Source organism: Cyprinus carpio, chromosome B19 (genome assembly GCF_018340385.1).
Source record: "Cyprinus carpio isolate SPL01 chromosome B19, ASM1834038v1, whole genome shotgun sequence".
NCBI lineage: Eukaryota > Metazoa > Chordata > Actinopteri > Cypriniformes > Cyprinidae > Cyprinus > Cyprinus carpio.
Window position 1 is genome coordinate 11,378,677 of NC_056615.1, and position 20,025 is coordinate 11,398,701.

The 20,025-nt window shown below is 39.8% G+C and overlaps 2 protein-coding genes across 23 annotated transcripts in view; both read right to left on the reverse strand.

The window, feature by feature from the left end:
- Positions 1-118: 118 nt before the first annotated feature.
- LOC109111629 (bone morphogenetic protein 8A-like) lies at positions 119-10,012 on the reverse strand. The gene is made up of 7 exons (XM_042745284.1): positions 8,250-10,012; positions 2,433-2,625; positions 2,080-2,228; positions 1,218-1,409; positions 1,044-1,123; positions 648-758; positions 119-558 (listed from the first exon to the last, which is right to left on the reverse strand). Exons 1-7 carry the CDS (start codon positions 8,737-8,739, stop codon positions 409-411), a joined length of 1,365 nt encoding a protein of 454 aa, XP_042601218.1. The 5' UTR covers positions 8,740-10,012; the 3' UTR covers positions 119-408.
- A 1,467-nt stretch (positions 10,013-11,479) lies between these two features.
- The window catches only part of LOC109112237 (microtubule-actin cross-linking factor 1-like), a 159,815-nt gene continuing 151,269 nt past the window's right edge, over positions 11,480-20,025 (reverse strand). For 9 of the 22 annotated variants that reach the window (XM_042745267.1, XM_042745270.1, XM_042745268.1 and 6 more), the window contains 7 exons: positions 19,787-19,904; positions 19,336-19,398; positions 18,635-18,667; positions 16,874-17,085; positions 14,851-14,964; positions 14,315-14,420; positions 11,480-13,107 (listed from right to left, as the gene is read on the reverse strand). In XM_042745267.1, the coding sequence (XP_042601201.1) occupies positions 12,869-13,107; positions 14,315-14,420; positions 14,851-14,964; positions 16,874-17,085; positions 18,635-18,667; positions 19,336-19,398; positions 19,787-19,904 (885 nt within the window). In that variant the 3' untranslated portion in view covers positions 11,480-12,868. The remainder of the gene's footprint in view (positions 13,108-14,314; positions 14,421-14,850; positions 14,965-16,873; positions 17,086-18,634; positions 18,668-19,335; positions 19,399-19,786; positions 19,905-20,025) is intronic. The other 13 variants (XM_042745279.1, XM_042745277.1, XM_042745276.1 and 10 more) reach the window with 3 other exon arrangements.

Here is a 20,025-nt window from a genome sequence, read left to right on the forward strand (position 1 = left end):
CACATGGGTGTGGGTGGTAAAAGTTATTTTAAAAGCATTGTACCAGTTTTACCTGCAAGAGAACGTGATGTGAAAGTCAAAGCAATGCAACTTTGTGAAACATAACATTCCACAAATATAGAAATTTGGACAGTTTAATGCAAGACAGATATGCAAAATATGTATTTTTTTTATTATTATTATGGGATGGATTCCAATCCTAAATCCACTCACAATAAAATTGTGAAAAATATGCTGATAAACCATCATGACACTTCAGTAACTATCATTTGTCAATCATTTGGGACAGGTAAGAACACTCAAATTTGGCTAAATAAATTTTTAATGACTGTATATTACAAACGGTGCCTCTGAGTATTATAATACATCTACATTTGTTTCAGATTTAAAACTTGAATGTACGAGAGGTTATAGACAACCACAGTTCTTGACCACCATATTTCGATGTTTCTTGAGAATAACGTTGTTGTTGTCATCATAGAAGAGCACAGAGATGGGACTGAGTTTAGTTGGAGCGCAGCAGGCTTTGGGCACTTCTTCTGGTCTTAAAAGGTGAACCTGCCAGAAGAGTCGGTTTAACAATTAGTTCATTTTGAAGACGTCTCCTAGCAATGCATACAGAAATATCAAAAGTAAAGATTACACACCAGTAGCTGGATCATGGCGTGGTTTGTGGCATTCATACAAGAGCCCAGAGGATAATCACATTCCCCATCACAATAAAACGCAGAATAACCTGTTGGGGCCAAAACCCAGTCCTGAAAAAAAGAAAATAGAATTTTATCAATTAAATATTTAAACACTCTAACAGCACAGAGACTTTCCTGTCTGTATGTGTGGTGATAAGTGAATCACTGAATCATTCACTCAAATGATTTGTTTAAAAATACTTGCTTCAGTTCATTCTGCTTTAACTTTTTTAGAACTTTTTTTCAGTGGCAGAGCAAAAATATACAGATTAACTTTTAATATTGTCTTAAATATAAGTGACTTATTGTTAACTTGTCTGAATGCGTAAATGTATAAAAGCCAGGATGTCTCACCTTCCAGCCAAGGTCGCTGAAGCTGACATAGAGTTCATGTTTCTTACATGCCTGGCGTCCACTGCTGGCATGATTTTGGTCTAGAACAAGTGAGATGATCATAGCTCAAAAACAAATCATTTCATATGCTCCTTTAAACACATTCTGCCTCTTAAACTGCTTATTGTGGCTCACCAAATATGCCGGGTCTGTTTGGGTGTGGCAGGTCGTACTTGGGTTTTTTCTTGCGTGGATTGTTGTGTCTCAGAGCACGAGGTGGGCGGCAAGGGGCTTGACTGGCTCTGAAGAACGTCACCATGAAAGGCTGTTTAGAGCGCGGCCCGCGCCGACCCACCAGACCCACCCATGCGGCTGACAACGACCGGTCTGTGAAAACAAGACCAGTTTGTGAAAACAAGATACAGCCTGTTTTTTGTGAATTTAGACAAAATGTTTGTTGCTTGCTGTAGCAGAATTCAGTACAGGTTGATTGCAAAAATCAAAAACTCCTTCAGTAACTTTTGTGAGACTTGGTCTAAAAATAAAACAGACAAGATTTGTAATAGGAGTTGTGGGAAAATATTTAACAATATATTTAATGATTGAAAACATTTAACTTTTGTAATACATTTGGCAGATGCTTTTGGGTTTGTTAGCGCCATGCTCTACTGTTTAAGCTAGAGGAAGGCTATAATGAGCAATTGAATTTAAAAGATTTTTAATTCAAAAAATTAAAAACTCCATCCATGTTAAATCAAGTTGGGTTGAGGAACTAAGGCAAAAGGACAAATGTTTTTTAGAGTCAAGACCAAAAAGCTTTATTTATTAATATATTAATAATATCTTTTATATATTAAAAATAAATGTACCCCCCCCCCCCAAAAGATTATATATCATCTCTTACTTTATTTTTGTAATTATTTTAATAATAATAATTATTATTATTATTATTGTGGTGTCACATGGTGTCAAACCTGTAGTGAGAAGCAACATCCAATGATGTTAGACTGCTTTCAGAGTTATTTAGCCTCCATGCTGTGCATAAGGAATAGCTCACCCTCCTCAGTTTCCACATAAAGGCGGATGCCCAAGTTGCTCCGAGGGTGGAGAAGCCAGCGATTGCTCGCAGAAGTCACATCAAATGCCAGCCAGCCTTCTTGACCCGCGGGCACAGACTGCATGTCCAGCAACACCAGCTCAGGCTCCCTGTCAAACCACAAGATCTTAATGTCATTTCCATTATAATGACTGACAATGGATCTCAGGGACATTGATGAACGAAGAACTACCAAAAAAGTATTTAATGTCAATGATTTATGTTTCCTAAACACTAAAATCAAATGATATCTTAGTTTCCTAAATCAGATTCAGTACTACAAATCTGTATAAATGATCATATATGACTGTGACCTGTTTCTTTTCTCCCTCTGGATTTCATAGACAGAGATATGGAGGGTGCGGTTTGCACGCCAACCCATGGTAAGAGTTTTATAGATGCGAAACTCAGCAGCAGTGACCGTCTCTCCCTGAGGAAGCGGAGTAAGATCGAAGCGGAACTCCTTCCAGTATGGCCGAGGCTGCAGCAGATCCTTCTCCTGCTCCACTGCGGTCAGAGACAGAGGCCAGAGAGAGAATTAAAAAACAACAACTACCACAGAGCGTATGTGTGAAGACACTTGAGATGAAGAAGACATGTTGGAAGACTGATTGGCGGTAGAAGAAGGGGAAACAAAAAATGGAACATTTGTTCTGGTGGAGCTCGGCAGATCAGACTGACACCCACGGCCGGGGCTCTGCAGTGGGGTAATTAGAGGCGTTGTGGAGCTGCTGCAGCTAAGCGCACCACCACTAATTACAGTCCAGAGCTGTATTTTTAGAGGAGTGCCCAACAGTATTTTCATCCACTTCATCTCATCTTTTTTCTGCCTTTCAGTGGGGCTTGTAATTCCCCACAGCTGTGTGCCCACTACAACATCACATGGCCTGCGTGATCTGGACTGTCCTTTGTAGATCCACAATAATCAAGATTTACTTTTAGAAAAGCACAGAGAAATGGAAAACACTATATTAAAGAGAACTAGCAGGAGAAAGAACTTGACTTTTACGTTTTTTGAAGAACATCATGAACTCCAGGCCACGATGCTAGTGTGTTGTGAGTGTTTTTGAGATATGTCTGTCGTGTGAAAAGTCTATTCTTGAAAATAAAGGTTCTTCATTGGCTTCTATGGTTCCATGAAGAACATTTATCATCCATGGAAACTTTAGAACTTTAGAAACTTTAAGGTTCTTTAGAGTTAAAAAAAAAAGATAGTTTTAGAAGTGATCACTAAAAAAGTTATTTGAGGAGCCAAAAATGGTTTGTCTATGTAATTGTTGTATAACTCTTTTAAGAAATGAAACATTCTTTTGAGAACCAAAATAGTTCTTCAGTAGAACTGCTGTGAAGACCCTGTTTTAAACCATATATTTTCAAGAATCTATTGGAAAAAGGTTCTTCAGGTTACTCAAATGTTCTTTAACCACTGATAGAACTGTTCACTATAGTTTTTTTTTTTTTTTTTTTTTTTTTTACTTAAAATGGTTCCGTCATCATAGCAAATATCCCCTTTTGGAACCTTTATTTTCAAGAAACTACTGGAGAAAGGTTCTTTAGATTATTGAAATGTTCCTCACACTAGTAAAAAATGTACCATTTAAGTTCACTAAAAGTCTTTGGAACCATTTTTAAGAGTGTCCAATCACTTCAAAAAGGATAACACACCCTCTCAACATGATTTTAGGCATCGTTAATGTTTGTAGCACAAACAGTTATGCAGCAAAGTTTCATACTTAGTGTTGTAATAATAGTGATGCCTGCCTTAGTAAAGACCACTAGTTACATCTGAGAAAGGGGTGATACTGACCAATAATAGTGGGGCAGGAAAGACGTGGAAAGAGAAGCAGTAATTGTAAATGGGATGTTAAACTGTTGTTTGTTTCGTGACTGATAAGTATCGTCTGTGTTTGGGCTGAGACAGGAAGAGATGATGGAGTGATTGTGGGTCTTGTCTCAGTGAACAGAATGTATTATCAATACAGAACTACAAGCCTTGTCAGCCTCTCAAAATCACTGGCAATTGGCACTGCAAATGAATAAGAATCTGGCTTTTTAACTGTCATTTTGCATTATTGACACACTGTTTTCCTAATTAATGTTGTTCAGTTGCTTTGACGCAATCTTTTTTGTTTAAAGCGCTATATAAATAAAGATGACTTGACTTGACTTGACTTTTTGTGCTATGTATTATTAATCTTTGCCCCCCCCCCCATTAGGTCACTGAAGGCAGACTTAAAATGTCATTGTATTAGCAAAACCAAGTGGCTTTTGCAAACAAATTATATTACACTTGTTCTCATAACTAACCACTTACTAGTCATTTCTGGTGAATTTCTGTGGAAACTAAAAAAAAGAAATAAACTAAAAAAGTATATAAAATAATAAATCATTTATTACTTAGTAAGCTCAATGGCAGGACACGACACACAGTCCACTGAGCATCAGTACCCTAGTGGCTGAGGAGGGTAGTTTGAGCACAACATCTAAGAACCTGGAACCCAACCAGATGCAGCTTGCTACGGAGAAGAATATCCAAGGCTTCAGACCTCAAGTGAAGTGGCCAAAGTCCAGCAGCAAGAAAGAGCGGACAACAGTCAATGCAGACCTAAGCAAGATCCTGAATGAACTCAGAGGAACAGCAGAGAAGAAGCTGGATAAAATGAGTGATCTGGTCCACTCATACAGGGTGAAAAGATTCTGAGCAAAAGAGAGGAAAGAAGGAAACAACAACCCCTCCCAAGTCCAGAAGGCAGCAAGAAATCATGTGCCTGATCAAACAGAGAAGGGATTTGAGAAAACAGTGGAAGAAATCCTCTCTAGAAGAGACAGCTGGCATAAACCTTCTGCAAGCAGATCTAAAGGAACATCTAGGAAGACTGCGGAGAGCAAAAACATCAGAACCCGACTCAAGAAGAAGGAGAGGCAAGAACATCCTTCTACAAAGATTCCTTCAGATTTGTGAAAGCTCTCTTTACAAAGGAAAAGAGTGGGTCACTTAAAGTGTCAAAGAAGGAGCTGGAGGACCACCTGAAAGCAACACACACAGAAAGCCAGAGATATGAGCAGAGGGTGATACCACCAGACATGTCACCCATTTCCCAGCCTACCACCAGACATGTCACCCATTTCCCAGCCAGAACATCAATTGGATGACAGAGAGGCCTTGATTGAGAACTTGATTGATAGGCCGATACAGAAAGCTAGTATACCAGGCTTCTCGGGATGCTTAGAACATATTAGTATGATATGGCATCAAATCCAGACTGCAAAAAGGGAAGGAAGATATCTGCATATCTTTTTCCTGGACTTGACCAGTGCTTTTGGATCAGTCCCCCATTCTCTCCTATGGACGGCCTTTGAGTGCCAATGACCATTACACATCTGGTCAGAAACTACTTCAAAGATCTGCAATTCTGCCTTACAACAACAAAGTATACAACATTGTGGCAATCATTGGAAGTGGGAATAATGGCAGGGTGTACCATCTCCTCCCTAGCCTTTACCATGGCGATGGATTGATCATTCAACCTTCCAAATGGGTATGGGGGGACAACGTCTGCAGTCTGGGCAGCGTCTTCCTTCTATTCGTGCATACATGGATGACATGACCACCCTGACCTCAACAATTCCATGTACCAAACATCTACTGGCAAACCTTCTTGCCAACATAACATGGGCGCGTACAAAGTTAAAATCCAGTAAATCTAGAAGCATATCCATTGTCAGAGGGAAACTCGTAGACCAGAGATTCCACATTGATGAAACACCCATTCCAGCGGTGCTGGAGATCCAGAGCTTAGGGTGATGGTACAAAGCAAGCCTCAAGGACTCAGATCTGAGTAAACAACTGAGGGAAAAAGCCATTAAAGGCCTTGACAGTATAAATAATACCTTGCTTCCTGGCAAGCTGAAACTGTGGTTCCTTCAATACGGATTGCTCCCTCGTCTAATGTGGTCTCTAACAGTCTACAAGGTCCCCATTACCAAAATCAAGAAGCTGGAGAGAACACTCAGTTCTTATATCAAGAAGTGGCTTGGACTCCCGCGATGCATCAGCAATATCGGCCTGAATGGGAAAAGTTCCCTGGAACTGCCTGTCTTTAGCCTCATTGAATAGTACAAGTGCACACACCAAAGTGAGACTGGACATGACACTGACTGAGTCTCAAGATGCTATAATACAAGTGGCTGCTCCCAGATTGGCAACTGGGAACAAGTGTCCCCCCGACTGAGGCCATACAGCAGGCAAAATCCCCTCTCAGGCATGGAGACATTGTAGAACAGGTGCAGCAGGGAAAAGGGGGTTTTGAACTTGGGACAAGTCAACCCATATGGTACAAAGCAACATCCACAAAAAAAAACAAACAGAAACTAACTTATGTCAGCAAGAAAGAGGAGGCAGAGAGATGCACAAAGGGTGTCTCGCAGTCCAAACAGGGACAGTGGACTAATTGGGAAAATCTGGAGCAACATAAACTCACCTGGAAGGATCTTTGGGAGATGGAAGGAAGCAGATTGAACTTAATCATCAGAGCCACCTACGATGTTCTCCCCACACCCAAGAACCTAAACCAATGGATTGGAGAAGATCTATCATGTCCTCTTTGTCAAACCCTAGCAACGCTATCCTCATCGGCTGTAAAACCAGTCTTTCCCAAGAACATTACACCTGGAGGCACAATCAGGTTCTTAGACAACTGTCAATTATTATCCTGGAGGGAAGGAGAATCACCACCATTGCCCTCCCTCCACCAACGCCTGGATTCTCAAAAGCCACCACCTTCGTAAGAGCAGGACAGCTTCCAGTAAAGCCAACTACAAAAATGGAAACAACCCTGCTGGACACTGCCCAGGACTTGAAAATGCAGGTTGATTACTGGAGATAATTACAACTAACCTCAGGCCAGACTTAATACTGTGGTCAACCTCACAAAAGTCCTTGTTCATCGTGGAACTAACTGTACCATGGGAGGCTGCAATTGGTGAAGCAAATGAACGTAAAAAGGTGAAGTATTCAGAACTATTAACCAAAGTAATACAATGGGGCTGGAGAACACAGTTGCTACCCATAGAGGATGGGTGCAGAGGTTTTGTAACCACGGCAACAATCAGGCTACTGAAGGGTTTAGGAGTCAGAGGACAGGCCTTATGACAAGTCATTAGGTCACTGTCAGAGGCTGCTGAGCGAAGCAGAAATTGGCTGTGGCTAAAAAGGAAGGATCCTTTAGATTTTTTTTCAAAGGTATTTAAATACAAAATAGTGTTTTGTATTTCAAATACATGTATTTGAAATACTGCCCATCCCTGAAGGAGGGTGCCCACCTGATGACCCCAATGAAGTGATTACCCCTACTCTCCACACAAGATGTCAACAAAGTGCTGATTATTCTAAGGGATTGTACTATCAAGTCCTACACGCTCAACGGATTGTGACTTTATATCTAACAGTGTGTTTTTGCTTCTTATTTTATTATTATTTCTTTAGTTTATTAACTTGATTTCAAGTGGCATAAAGCAGACAGGCTTTCATATAAACTGGTGTTGTTAATGTTAGCTAAATCTATTAAAAATATATTTTTAATTGAAATAAAGCTAAAATAAAATATAAATATTAGATGAAAAAAATTAATTAAAAATAGAAGTATTGTCTTGGCAACTAACTGAAATAAAGTAAGCTGAATTTGAAATACAAAAAAAAAAAACATGAATCAAAATATTAAAAAACAAAAACTAACAATGACAAAAGCACAAAATTACAAAACTTTAAAATTAAAACAAAAAATATTTTTAAAAAAAAGCTAATTCAAAATATGAATAAAGATAATCTATAAATAAAATATAGTATATATAAATAATATTAAATTAACACTGACGTTTCCAGTTCCAGTCTGACAAACAGAAAGTGTCCAAAATACTTTTTTGTAAAAAAGTATTTGTTGTTGCAACAAACTTCTCATTGTGAAATGTTTAGATTGCCTCATCTTTCTTTAAAATAAATGATACTGGATCTAATACACATTGACATTCACACATTTTCAAATGTGGTTTATGTCCACACATGAGCTGCTGTATAGTAATTAATGTGTTCTGTGTAAGTGAAGTGTGTTTAACCCTTGCCAGCTGCCACTTACCCAGGTTGACAAAGCTCATAACCGTGTCGGCCTCGCTAACCACTGTGCCTAGGGGTGGCGTGTGTGTGCTTAAGGTGGGCAGCGCCGCGTGACTGACCCCTTCTGGAGTGAAGCCCAAACCTAGTCCATCATCAGCATCAGACGACACGGCGTGGTACAGGTCCAGCATGAAGAGCGGGGCGGAGGAAGGGGGCCGCAGTGGCGGGTGAGGTCTGGGCCGGCCGGGTAAACCCAGAATGGATAAAATCTCCTTCTGCATCTCCTTCTTTTCACGTCCACTGAGTCTGCGGAAGCTGGAATGAACCACTCCTTCCACCTGAGCCCAAACACACAGCAGCATGCAGAGAGGGAGAAGTACAGGCAGAGGAAATAGTCGCTGGCGGGTTCGGCTGCCACAGCTCTCTTTCCTCCCTCTGCTGCGGTGTGAGGACACAAACTCAACCACACACTCTTGTTTGTCCATTGGTGCAGCAGAACAGCTCTGCTCCATTACAGCCGTCTATAATGATCGTATTTGTCCCTCCAAAACCTCTGGGTGTTTATCCGACGTCAGTCTTCTCTGGAATGGTCTGACTACCGTCTTGAAGTTCAACTCTGAACGACACTCAGACGTCTAAGCCACTCAGATTCCACAGCAGTCATCGTTATTTGGGAGAGTGCAATGTTTACTGCTACAAGCCGCTCAGTTTATCGCTTTTTGACAGTCGTTCCTCATGCTGTCACTTTATTTACCAAACCACAGGGCTTCTCTCATAATCTACAGTGTGCTTACAGAGATGGACGACAAACAATATCCTAGAAACTGGAAGAAAAAACAAACAGATCTTCCTAAAGGCTTAACTCCCTTCAGCGGTGACCTCCAAGTTGGAAGGACTAAGCACAATGTGAAATTAAAGTCTGTAGCTAGAGTAAATAAAAACACAGGGCCTCACAAACATTAGGTTTAAAAGTTTTTTTTCTTCAAAGGTTTCTGGATCCAACAACACCTGTTTATTCTCCTTTTGAGAAGATGAGTCGCGACTCCAAGCTGATGAAATCCTCAAAGTTTAATTGAAAAACAAAAGGATACAAAACTTCCTTGCAGTAATCAATCAATTTAATCCAATGAATAGAAACATCCAAGACTCCTGAAAAATCAAAAAAATATATATATTTCAAAATTGTATGATTTGTTCACCAGAGTAGTTTTACGGACCCCAAACGTTTTTCCAAATTGTAAAGTTGAGAGATCCCAGTGAGCTGTGGTATTCTTAGCCTGTGTGCTGCTTGCGTTGAAGGCATAATCTGAACACGGGTGACCTCCTTCCCTCCAAGATACACGCTTACGCAGAGGGAGTGTTTCCAACGACTGGCTCCTCCGCCCTCTCTTCCCTAAACCCTTCTCACCTCAATCTCCATCTACTATCAAACCGTCTCATCTTCTACACATACCTCACAAATTGCTGACAATTATCATGTGGTTTGGCATAAAGATGTTCTCAGATGTGATCCAGCCTTTGCACAGACTAGAAATGAGTTCTTATGGCTATGGTAATATGAAAACTATATTTATATTCTGTGGTTTCAACAGTAGCCAAGGACTGACAGATCATTGCTGTCTTACTGAAGATATAAAGATGGCAATTTTTAAGAAATTTGTGGGTTCTGCTTTGTGTGAATAGAAAATAAACTCTTAAAACTGTCCCTGCAGACAGGTAGTGAAAATGTGACACTGGACCACAAGACCAGGGTAATTTTTTTTTTTACATTTGAGATGTATACATCATCTGAAAGCTGAATAAATAAGCTTATTAGGATAGGATATGACAATATTGTTAGGATAGGACAATATTTGACACACACACAAATTGCTAAAACCAATATGCAGTCAAAAATATATAATAAATATGTAATAATATATATATAATAATATATATATATATATATATATATATATATATATATATATATATATATATATATATAAACACAGTTAATAGACCCCTTGCAGGGAGCTTGATTGACAGTCGATCTGACCAATCATAACGACGAATCTGCCTTATGTCCAACAAATCAGACAGGAGAGCAGATTAACGTGGGGGGACTCAAACTTGAAAATTAGAGTGTATTGACATCTTGAAATATAATACCTTCTGGCTTCTGATGTTGATTCATGGTTTTTTTGTGTTGTAAGTAAATAGGAAAAGATGATTGGTTCACGTGCTGCTTGAACTGAGATGCTACAGCGATCTGTCTCTAACATTAATGAGCAATAAAACGGTATTTAATGTTTCAATTTCTTAAAAAATGACAACATTTGAAAGCAAGACTTTGTTTCATAGCTTAAGTAACCTGCTATGTCATGTCTGTCGGCCTGTTGTCAGTTTCCTCTTTGCTCTGCGATGAGAGAACATGATGTTGTTGGCAACTGGCTCGAGAGCGCATTGCTTGTCGGACATAGTAACAGTAACTAAGGGGGGCGGGTCTTATTTACATTTAGCAGTTGCTTTTAATATATATTATGAATAAATCATTTATAAAGTGTAAAGAATATTTTTATTCAAAATATTTAAAATTTTGCCTAAAATCTTGTTGAAATTTGAAATAAAGAGGCCCAGTGATGCCATTTGTCAACTGCACCAATACACCCATATAAATTGAGATTACTGACATGGTTTTAATAAGAAAACCAGTCATTTGATAAAAACCACTACAAATGCAAAAAGTGAGTGGTTATGTGTATTTAACTCCGTTGATTATAAAAATGAAATGACACTGCAGGACTGTGCGATGCCATGAGAGCTCAGCAGTGGCGTGGACGGTGTTCGGTGGGAAAGGATGTGAGTGGGTTTAAATATTTGTATATAAACACAGACACACAGCTGCAGAATGGAGATGATGGAACACCACCCTTCCCAAACCCCATCCGCTGCATCTGACCACCAAACATACACAGAGTCCAGTACAAACACACACTTCTTACGTGTGACCAACACACACGGCACGAACAAAGGTGCTTCTATTCACTCGTGGGCCATTTCTGAGCTCCTGAATGACTGTGTAAATCTTCTATAGAAGCACAGTGTGTTCAAATCTCTGCACACACCAGAGCCTCGTCCCCTTTTGAAGATTTAATGGGGTGTGTCATTATCTCTGCTGCTTGTAATTACTGTGCCATTTCCTGTTAACTGTGGCATCCCTGCACGCTCACACACACACACACACCACTCGACAACACAAAAACCAGCCCGTTTTACTGCAAGCATTGTTTTAATACAAAAGAGAACAAAAAGGATTTATAATCATAACGTCTTTACTTTTACACAATTGCACCCCTGTTTCTCTCAGTCTTGTCAAAAGAGTAACACAATCAAAAGGTGGATCCTTTCACAGCCCTCACCTCCCTCCCAATGACACAATAAATAAATAAAAATCACCTTTCTTCAGGTATTCATATTCTTCAGCTCGTCAAAGACAAGATTCAAAGCGCCGTTTTTAACGGGGGCTACACAAGCCGCCCCCATCATTCATTATTTAGGGTGCTTCCATCAAGAAAGAACAAGTAGGAAGCCACTGTTGACGGCATCTAAAGCGTGTAGTCACCAGCAAAAAGGCCACCATTGGAAATCAGTAAGCTTCCTGGTCAGTTATAACATCAGTCGGAGAAATTCATTACGTCAGGAGCAGATGTACAAAAACGAAACCCAGAGTGATTCTGGTTGTGTTAATACTAGTCATTCTTAAGAGTTGATATGATACTGCAATCACAAATAAATACCGCTCTTTACTCTAGAAAAGAAACAAAAATGTCAGGATTATAAATTAACCATGAAACAAACATTCACAATTGTAATCATTTTTTGCATACTGTGGAAAAGCTCTGAAACATGATGTCTGTAACAAAAGGACACAACTAGACTGCGTGGACACACGGCGGAGAAGACCTTCGGTGCGAACGTGTGCTATAGGACTTCCTTTGAAAGGATCACGTGTGACGTGAGGGATCTAGTCTTCAAGAATCTTCACGCCGTGGGAAGGCTAGAGATATGTATCCTCCTCCACTTCCTCTCCGTATAACTGCGTTAATTTACCATGACAGGAACTACCACACACACACACACACACACACACACACACACACACACACACACACACAAACATACATGAGTCCAAAAAGTCCCAAGTGTCCAGGAGGAAAACGTCTCTGTTTTTAATTGATTTCCTCTTGTTTGCGGTGGCAGACACTCAGGCGAGACTGGTCTGTATACACTTGAAAGGGGCGACTTTGTCCAACCCAAGTGACAACCATGCATGAGCTTTGGAGAGTGACGGGCGGTTGCATATTCATGTGAAGAATAGTGAAAACCCCTGGTGCAGGACTGACGTCCCTCCTGAGTGTCTGTGTAGATATGTGGATGCTCTCCATCGCACATTCAAGAAAAAACACAATGTCAGTCAAATTGAGGACATGATGTAGAACACAAATAAGGCAGCATTATGGTAGGTATTGATCTGGGTGGTGTAGCAGTGTGCGGCTGTGCTGGACGCTGGAGAGAGGAAGGTGTTGTGTTCTCCCCCTGCTGGTTAAATCACAACCACCTCGGAGTCAGTCACTTAGACTGATAGACAGGGTGGAGGCTTCATTTCTTGCCCGCTGGTGTTTTGGGGCTGGGGGCCTTCTTGGAGATGGTGGGGATTTTGGAGGGTTTGGCCCCAGGCCGGCGAGGGGTGTCTGAGGTATCGGAGCAAGCCGAGCGTGTCTCCATGAGCTCAGACGTGTCTGACGCGTCGCTGCCCCTTCGGCTGCTGGCTCGGCTTCCAGCGCGACTCCCTGCTCGACTGGCTGGGCCGCTCGTCGAGGACGGAGTGCGTTTGGTGTCTGATGAAGGAAGAGGATTCAAGTTTAAGGGTTCTGTAATATAGCAAATCTGGGTGTATTACATTCACAAAGTAAAGCCAGATCAAAACACCACCACAAGCTGAAATGTTACATTAGCAGAGTTGGGAATAGCAACACTACTACTGAATCTGAGCCATTTCTGAGCAGTAATTGGCTAGTTTATCCAACTTGTAGAAGTGGAATGGGACATTTTTTGTGCCCTGTGATTTAGAGTAGAGCTAGTTTATTAATATCAGAAAATAGGCTTGTTTGGATTGATCAATGAACTGTTTAAAACAAACAGCAACAAAAAATATTAACCAATTTGCTTAAGTTACTGTCCTAAAGTTTTCTTTCTTTCTTTCTTTCTTTTTTTAACTGATATGATGACTTCATCAATGTATCTTTGACTAATATAAATTCATTTTGAATTTTGTGTAAATTAATTGTTGCACTGTTTCATTATGCTAGACAAAAAACAATGCCAAAGTATATATTTATAATAATGTACTGCAGGAATGCATCCTAAAACCCAGACAAGGGTCAATGGTTTTCTGAATGGGTTTTGGTTTAGGTATGTGAGGTTAACACAAGCTGAAGATATTTATTCTATGACATAAAATACATCAGTAAAATTGGGACTCCAGAGGTTGTCGGGGGAGATTATTCGTTATTACCCAGAAGAGAAAAACACATCTACTCGCTAGTCCACTTTTACAGCCTCATTTTGTTTAAAATCATGCAAACTATTACAACTCAAACTTTCCAACTTGTACATCTTAAAGATTGAAAGAGTGTTGGTGGTGATGAAGTCATGTCTTCATTTATAGCCTACCTTTAGCTTTTTACTTCTGTTGATTGTATTTAGGATTCGAAATTCGTAAAAGTTATTTCTGAAGATTATCTTGAGCATGTAAAAATCATAAACTTATTGGTTGCAGCACTAAAATATATCACCCTCTTAAACAGCTTCAATATAGTGCTTTTTCTGTTTTCCAGAAGGGTCTGTTTGCACTTTCAATTACACTTACGTTCATGTTTATCTGTATAGTGCTTTTCACAATACATACCGTTTTAAAACTACTTTACAGAAAACTATTGTTACATTTTTGATGTTATAGTTTCAGTGTAGCTTTCCGAACACTGGAGATTCTATTAATTCTCATCAGTTTAAAACATCTGAGTGCAGCAGCTCAAGGTTTCGTACCGGAGCGTCCAGGTTTAGCAGCGGTTGGTGTTCCACCGTTCTCACCGGTTAAGGAGCCACGGCTGGAATGGAAAGTTGGTCTTTTCAGTTTAGATGTGGAGCCTCCCTATAAAAGCAAAGGGAGAACGTTTATTACACATAGACATTTAACTGTGTAGCTACAGATAATAATACTAATGGGTACATTTGGTAAAACGTAGCTAAAAGTAACTGGAATTTGTTTTCTGGAAAAATCCAGGTACTTTTAATGTTCTACCAGATGCTCTACCATGGAAAAACTGTCATAACAAGAAGGTTTAACAGTATAATTCCTTGATGAACATGAAATTAACTGTTTCTCAAGCCAGCTACATCTGTCTGTTCTCACACTGGAGACTAAGCTGCATAAGGTAACGGTCTACACTCTTTAGCAACATATAATGGCCAAAGAGTATGTGAGTCATCTACCTCAGGTCTTTCCCAATTGTTGAGATCAGGCCACACTTAAAGCTTTTACTGTTAGTGTGCTAGGGCACTGGGAGGGGGCAGTGTGTTACCTCATGCCCAGGGGTCTGGCTGTGCTCTGGGCAGGACTGGCACTTGGTTGGTGTTGGAGTTTTACTGTGTGCCAGCCAGGGCTTGGCATAGCCACGAGATTGGGATTGGGAGGACTGGGAAATGCGGCAGCAGGAAGGACAAGGAAGAGTGGAGTAGCAAAATAGCAGTGGGAAGAAGCCAGGATAATCGGAAAAAGAGTGAAGTGGAGGGAGGCGATGCAGCATGGCAGAGCGTAGTGTTTTTGTAGGTGGAGATGAGCACAAATAGGGAGGAAGGCACATTTTCCAAGCAAGGGAGGGGAGAGGGACAAAAAGACAAAGAACAAATAAAAATCTCACAGATGACAATATGATTTTGACATGCAGAGACAGTAGTGATCCCAAAACAACAATGTAAACAAACACCACAATCAGAGACAGAGAAACCATCCACCAAAAAGGAGACATCACACTGCTGATTTCAAGACATCTTAAGGATTAGTGACAAGACTCAACTGTCGGCCTGGCCAACTAATTCTGGGGTCTCTCAAGATTTAAAAAAAAAAATGTTTTGAAAGAAGTTTCTTACGCTCACCAAGGCTGCATTTATTTGATATATCTGCATATATTTGAAATATTATTACAATTTAAAATAATTTTTCTATTTTAATATATTTTAAAATGTAATTTAATCCTGTTCTGGGAAAGCTGAATTTTCAGCAGTCTACAATACTGATTTGGTGCTCAAGAAATATTTCTTATTTTATAATATAAATCAATTGTGATGCTTAATATTTTTGTGGAAACTGCTATTTTTTCAGTTCTTTTTCTAAAAGAAAATTCAAAAGAACAGCATTTATTTGAAACAGAAATCTTTTGTTACATTCTACATGCCTGTGATCTTTGAATTTAATGCACCCTTGCTAAAAAAAGGAAACAAAAAAAAAAAGTAGTAGTGTGTGTGTGTGTATTGAAAAAAAAAATCCAAAAAGGCTGGCACCGTACTAAACCAGTATTACAAACTTTGTTCATATTTAATATAGGACTTAATGCATTAAATGCCAGCAAACTTATACAAGCTTATGGGAATATTTTCTTAGATATATCTTTTTAATGTTTAAACTTTAGATGAAAACATAAAACACATGCAGTTACACGTTTAAATACTCATGAAACATACAGATGTAGACAAGGACCATGAACATTTAGATATGAAGTATGATGTTATGCGTTATGTGACAAAGGACATTTATTACCAAAGCTTTTGCAATAGAAACTACAGTTATGCTCAGCTGTAAAAGTCTGCTATTTCTCTCATTACCATTAGATTTTGTCTCATATTTTGTACTGCATATACAGTATATATATATATACATATATATATATATATATATATATATACAGTATATTATATATATATATATATATATATATATATATGCAAAGATCTCTTATGCGTCAACATCTTCAGCGCAGTAGTAATCATAAGATTTTAATTCTTGTTTTTGTAAAATGCTAAACATCATTACCGATTCTGCAAATGGGGTCTATACAAATGCTTGTAAACAAGCACAAATGTATATCTAGATAAATTAATTAAATGTACAGTGAAATATTATTAAAACAACTGTTTTGTTTAATAATATATGTTTTAAAGAAGTCTGTGATGCTCACCAAGGCTGCATATATTTGATCAAAAATACAATTATAAATAAAATATCGTGAAATATTATTAAAACAACTGTTTTGTTTAATAATATATGCATTTTAAAGTGTAAATTATTCCTGTGAAGGCAAATCTAAACTACTTACTGTTGATTTTGATCAAATAAATGCGTCTTTGCTAAATTAAAGTATTATTGTCTTTCCAAAAAAAACAAAAAAACAATCTTACTGACCCCCAAACATTTAATACGACACGAAAACTTTTTGAGGCTGATGTAACCTTCAGATTGTTCATGAAGATATTAGCATATAAGCATGCTCCCACAACAAACAGTAAGTACGGTTATATCCTTATGGAGTGTAATATGGTGACACTCACCCTTGAGGAGGCTGTGGGTGTTGCGGGTGCGGAGGGTAGAGAGGCGCAGCTGTGAGCGCTGTGCGATGCTGATGAAGATGAACGGGTAGGCGAAGCCGTGCGCGAAGAAGGTTTGGAACGACGACCCCGGGACCGGAAGGCCGCCAGACCCTGCGTAGCTCCCTCTGGAAGAATAAACTTTTCTCGAAGCTCCAGGTTGGTACGTCCACGAGCTGCAGAAGACGAAAGGTGAAGAAATGAGATCAGCTGCTTGGCCTTAAGGGACAATGATCAGGCGGAGAGCAGTGTGCTAATGTGGCTCCGGCACACTGCTTTGACTCAAGGCAGACGGAGGGATCATTTACCCACTTTAAAAGCGGTCAGTGCACTTGGTGGACACGATGCAGGGGGTTAACAGTGAAGTGAGTCAGAGCAAGCATCTTCAAAACAAGAACTCACTAAAAAACAAACCAAAAGCGCAGCTTCCCTCAGCCCACCATTTAAAAGTGTGCACACGCAAAAACGGCGTCGACAGACATCTGACGGTCATGCCTGATAATGCTTTTAGCAAACACTGAAAACCAACACAAGCCTCCACGGAGCATTCTCAATAACAGATACCCAATGCAGCAGCCCTTGCACAACACACAGACCAGATCAGCCAGCTGAGAGAGAGAGAGAGAGAGAGAGAGAGAGAGAGAGAGAGAGAGAGAGAGAGAGAGAGAGAGAAAGAGAGAGAGAGAGAGAGAGAGAGAGAGAGGGAGAGAGGGAGAGGAAGGGCTGTGCACAATGGCAGCAGTAGCTGTGGTTAGAAGTTCTCTGTTATGCCCTCAAGACATCAGTGTTGGGGAGTAACTAACTAAATGCACAGACAATTCAGTTACAGTTTCCAGTAGAGTTACAGTAGGACACAGAATGTAGCCTTACAGATGGGCAAAATGCAACAAACACTGACTAAGTGGGATTCGTTTTAGACAATCGTTTGAATAATTTATTGTGCAAAGTCCCTACATAACATTTTATGTCTACTGTTTTGTAGCAAAATATTTAATTAAATGCTGCTGTTCATCAATGTTTTCAACAAAGTTATATAAATGTAGAGTGTTTCTAGCATTTGTGTTATTAACTGACACTAAAACTATTTTTTGTTAACTGAAATAAAGCTATATATTATATTAAATATTAGTTTAGCAGCAGGTTTTACTGTTTTGTTATCAGTGTGTTGTGTGGCTAATTCATTTTCCGAAAATATCGCTTTACTGTAGTTGAACTATTTTAAATTATAAGTAGCTTTTAGCTTGGCAAGCTACAGTTTCGTAGCAGCTTCCCCAACACTGCATGACACTCACTTTTCCATCAAACCCAGTCAGAGCAGGGCAGTTGATAACTGCCGCACCATATAATTTCCTCCCCACAAACCAGGTGGGGCCTATAATTCATTTCTCCACGAGTAATTGCTCTTTAAGCAATATTAGAAACCCCAAGCCTGGCCACACCCTGGTCCTGGATGCTTTTCACTTGCAATATTCATCCAGGACACACATGAGAGGAATCGAGTCCAGGCCTGGCCAAGCCTGGTTTGAATGGTTAGCATGATGCTAGCTGACACATAGACCTCACATAGTCCTCACACACTCACACACACACACTACATACTAAAAGACACAGCAGTAATGGGATGGACAGGAAGCTGGACAAAAAGGTTTAGAGGCTCAGAATGAAATAGGCAGACAGATGCCGTCAAACAGGAAAAGAGGTGAGAAAAGAGAGAAGGTGAGGTACCTCTGCAGCAGAAATAGCCAGGAGTGACCGTCACTGAGAGACACAAGAGACAACATGAAAACACGCATTCACACCATCACGCAGAAAGAGTCACATACGCACACTCCCGTTCTGATGAATGGGATAGTTCACCCAAAAATGTGGTTATCACTTACTCACCTTCAGTTCATTCCAAACATGTACTAATGACAAATTTAGCAGATGTCAATCACATCAAATTGACTGACATTAAATCTAGCATTCCTCGTTTACTTGCATTGTATAGAAAAGAGCAGCTTAAACATTCTTCAAAATATCTTCTTTTATGTTTCACAAAAAAAAAAAAAAAAAAAGTCATACATGTTTAGAACCATATTTTTAATTTCTGGGTGAACTTTTCTGTTAAGACCTCTTGCTTGGCAGCAAAAGGGAATAAACTGTCTACAAACACCACTTTTGGAATATAAATATGCATTACGTATCTCAAATCAATATGCATGAAGTGATGTTAACAACTGAGCCAAAATTCTCAAAGCGCAATTGATCCATTATGAGCTCCAGGCGTGAGCGTCGGGGCCGATTAGGTCAGTGTCACGGTCAGCAAAGCACAGCAAAGCAACAAAGAACCAAACGAGGTGTGAGTGAAACAGAGGGAAAGAGAGGGAAACCAAACGAGTGAAAAAGAAGAATATCTGAACGAGAAGGAGAGAGAAAAACCCAACCTATGCGAGATGATATGGAGCTGCTGGAGTCAGAACGGAAGATTTTAAGTCCTGGATGTTGCACTGGGGAGAGAGAAAGAGAGATAGGGGACGGGGCAGAGAAAGAGGGAGGGAGAGACCTAAGGAACATGCATCATGCACTACAATTGCACAAAATAAAAAAAGGAGAGTGACAGGGAGAAAGAGAGAAAGGGCCAAATGTGTAGGCCATGCATATATATAAAAAAACCACCGTTGGAAAGAGGTCAGGAAGTAATAGGTAAATGGTGGAAGATGAGATGAGAGTGAACTCGGATAGAAAAGAATGAAGAATGAAAGATAATGATATAAATGATAAAAGTATTGAGTGGAAATATGAATAATGCTGTGTCTGTCAGTGTTGAGCACTTCCTGGAATTCTTTTTCATGTCCCTAAAGAGCAAGTTTCCTCCAGCGCTTATGTCAGACTTACCTCGGCAAGGGTCGTTCTTCACCAGGAATTCATCCAGCGCCATCCACCCTCCTCCAACCCGGACCATGACTGTACTGCGCAAGATTCGTACAAGACGCAGCTGCTGGGAGTCTCCGAACTGAGGAAAGGAGGAAAGGCAGTGGAAAGAAGAGGAAGAGCGGAGAGGAACAAACGTTTTATAAAAGGCTTTTAAAAGGACAGTCCACCCCAAACGTTACAGTTCTGCTCATGTTGTTCCA

What these genes read in the sequence shown, in the direction of transcription:
- LOC109111629 (XM_042745284.1), bottom strand. Translation starts at nt 8,739, where the DNA reads ATGGAGCAGAGCTGTTCTGCTGCACCAATGGACAAACAAGAGTGTGTG. An exon ending in TATGAGCTTTGTCAACCTGG is followed by an intron (nt 2,626 to 8,249) that starts GTAAGTGGCAGC and finishes CTCTGACCGCAG; the next exon opens with TGGAGCAGGAGAAGGATCTG. An exon ending in TTATGTGGAAACTGAGGAGG is followed by an intron (nt 1,410 to 2,079) that starts GTGAGCTATTCC and finishes TTGTTTTCACAG; the next exon opens with ACCGGTCGTTGTCAGCCGCA.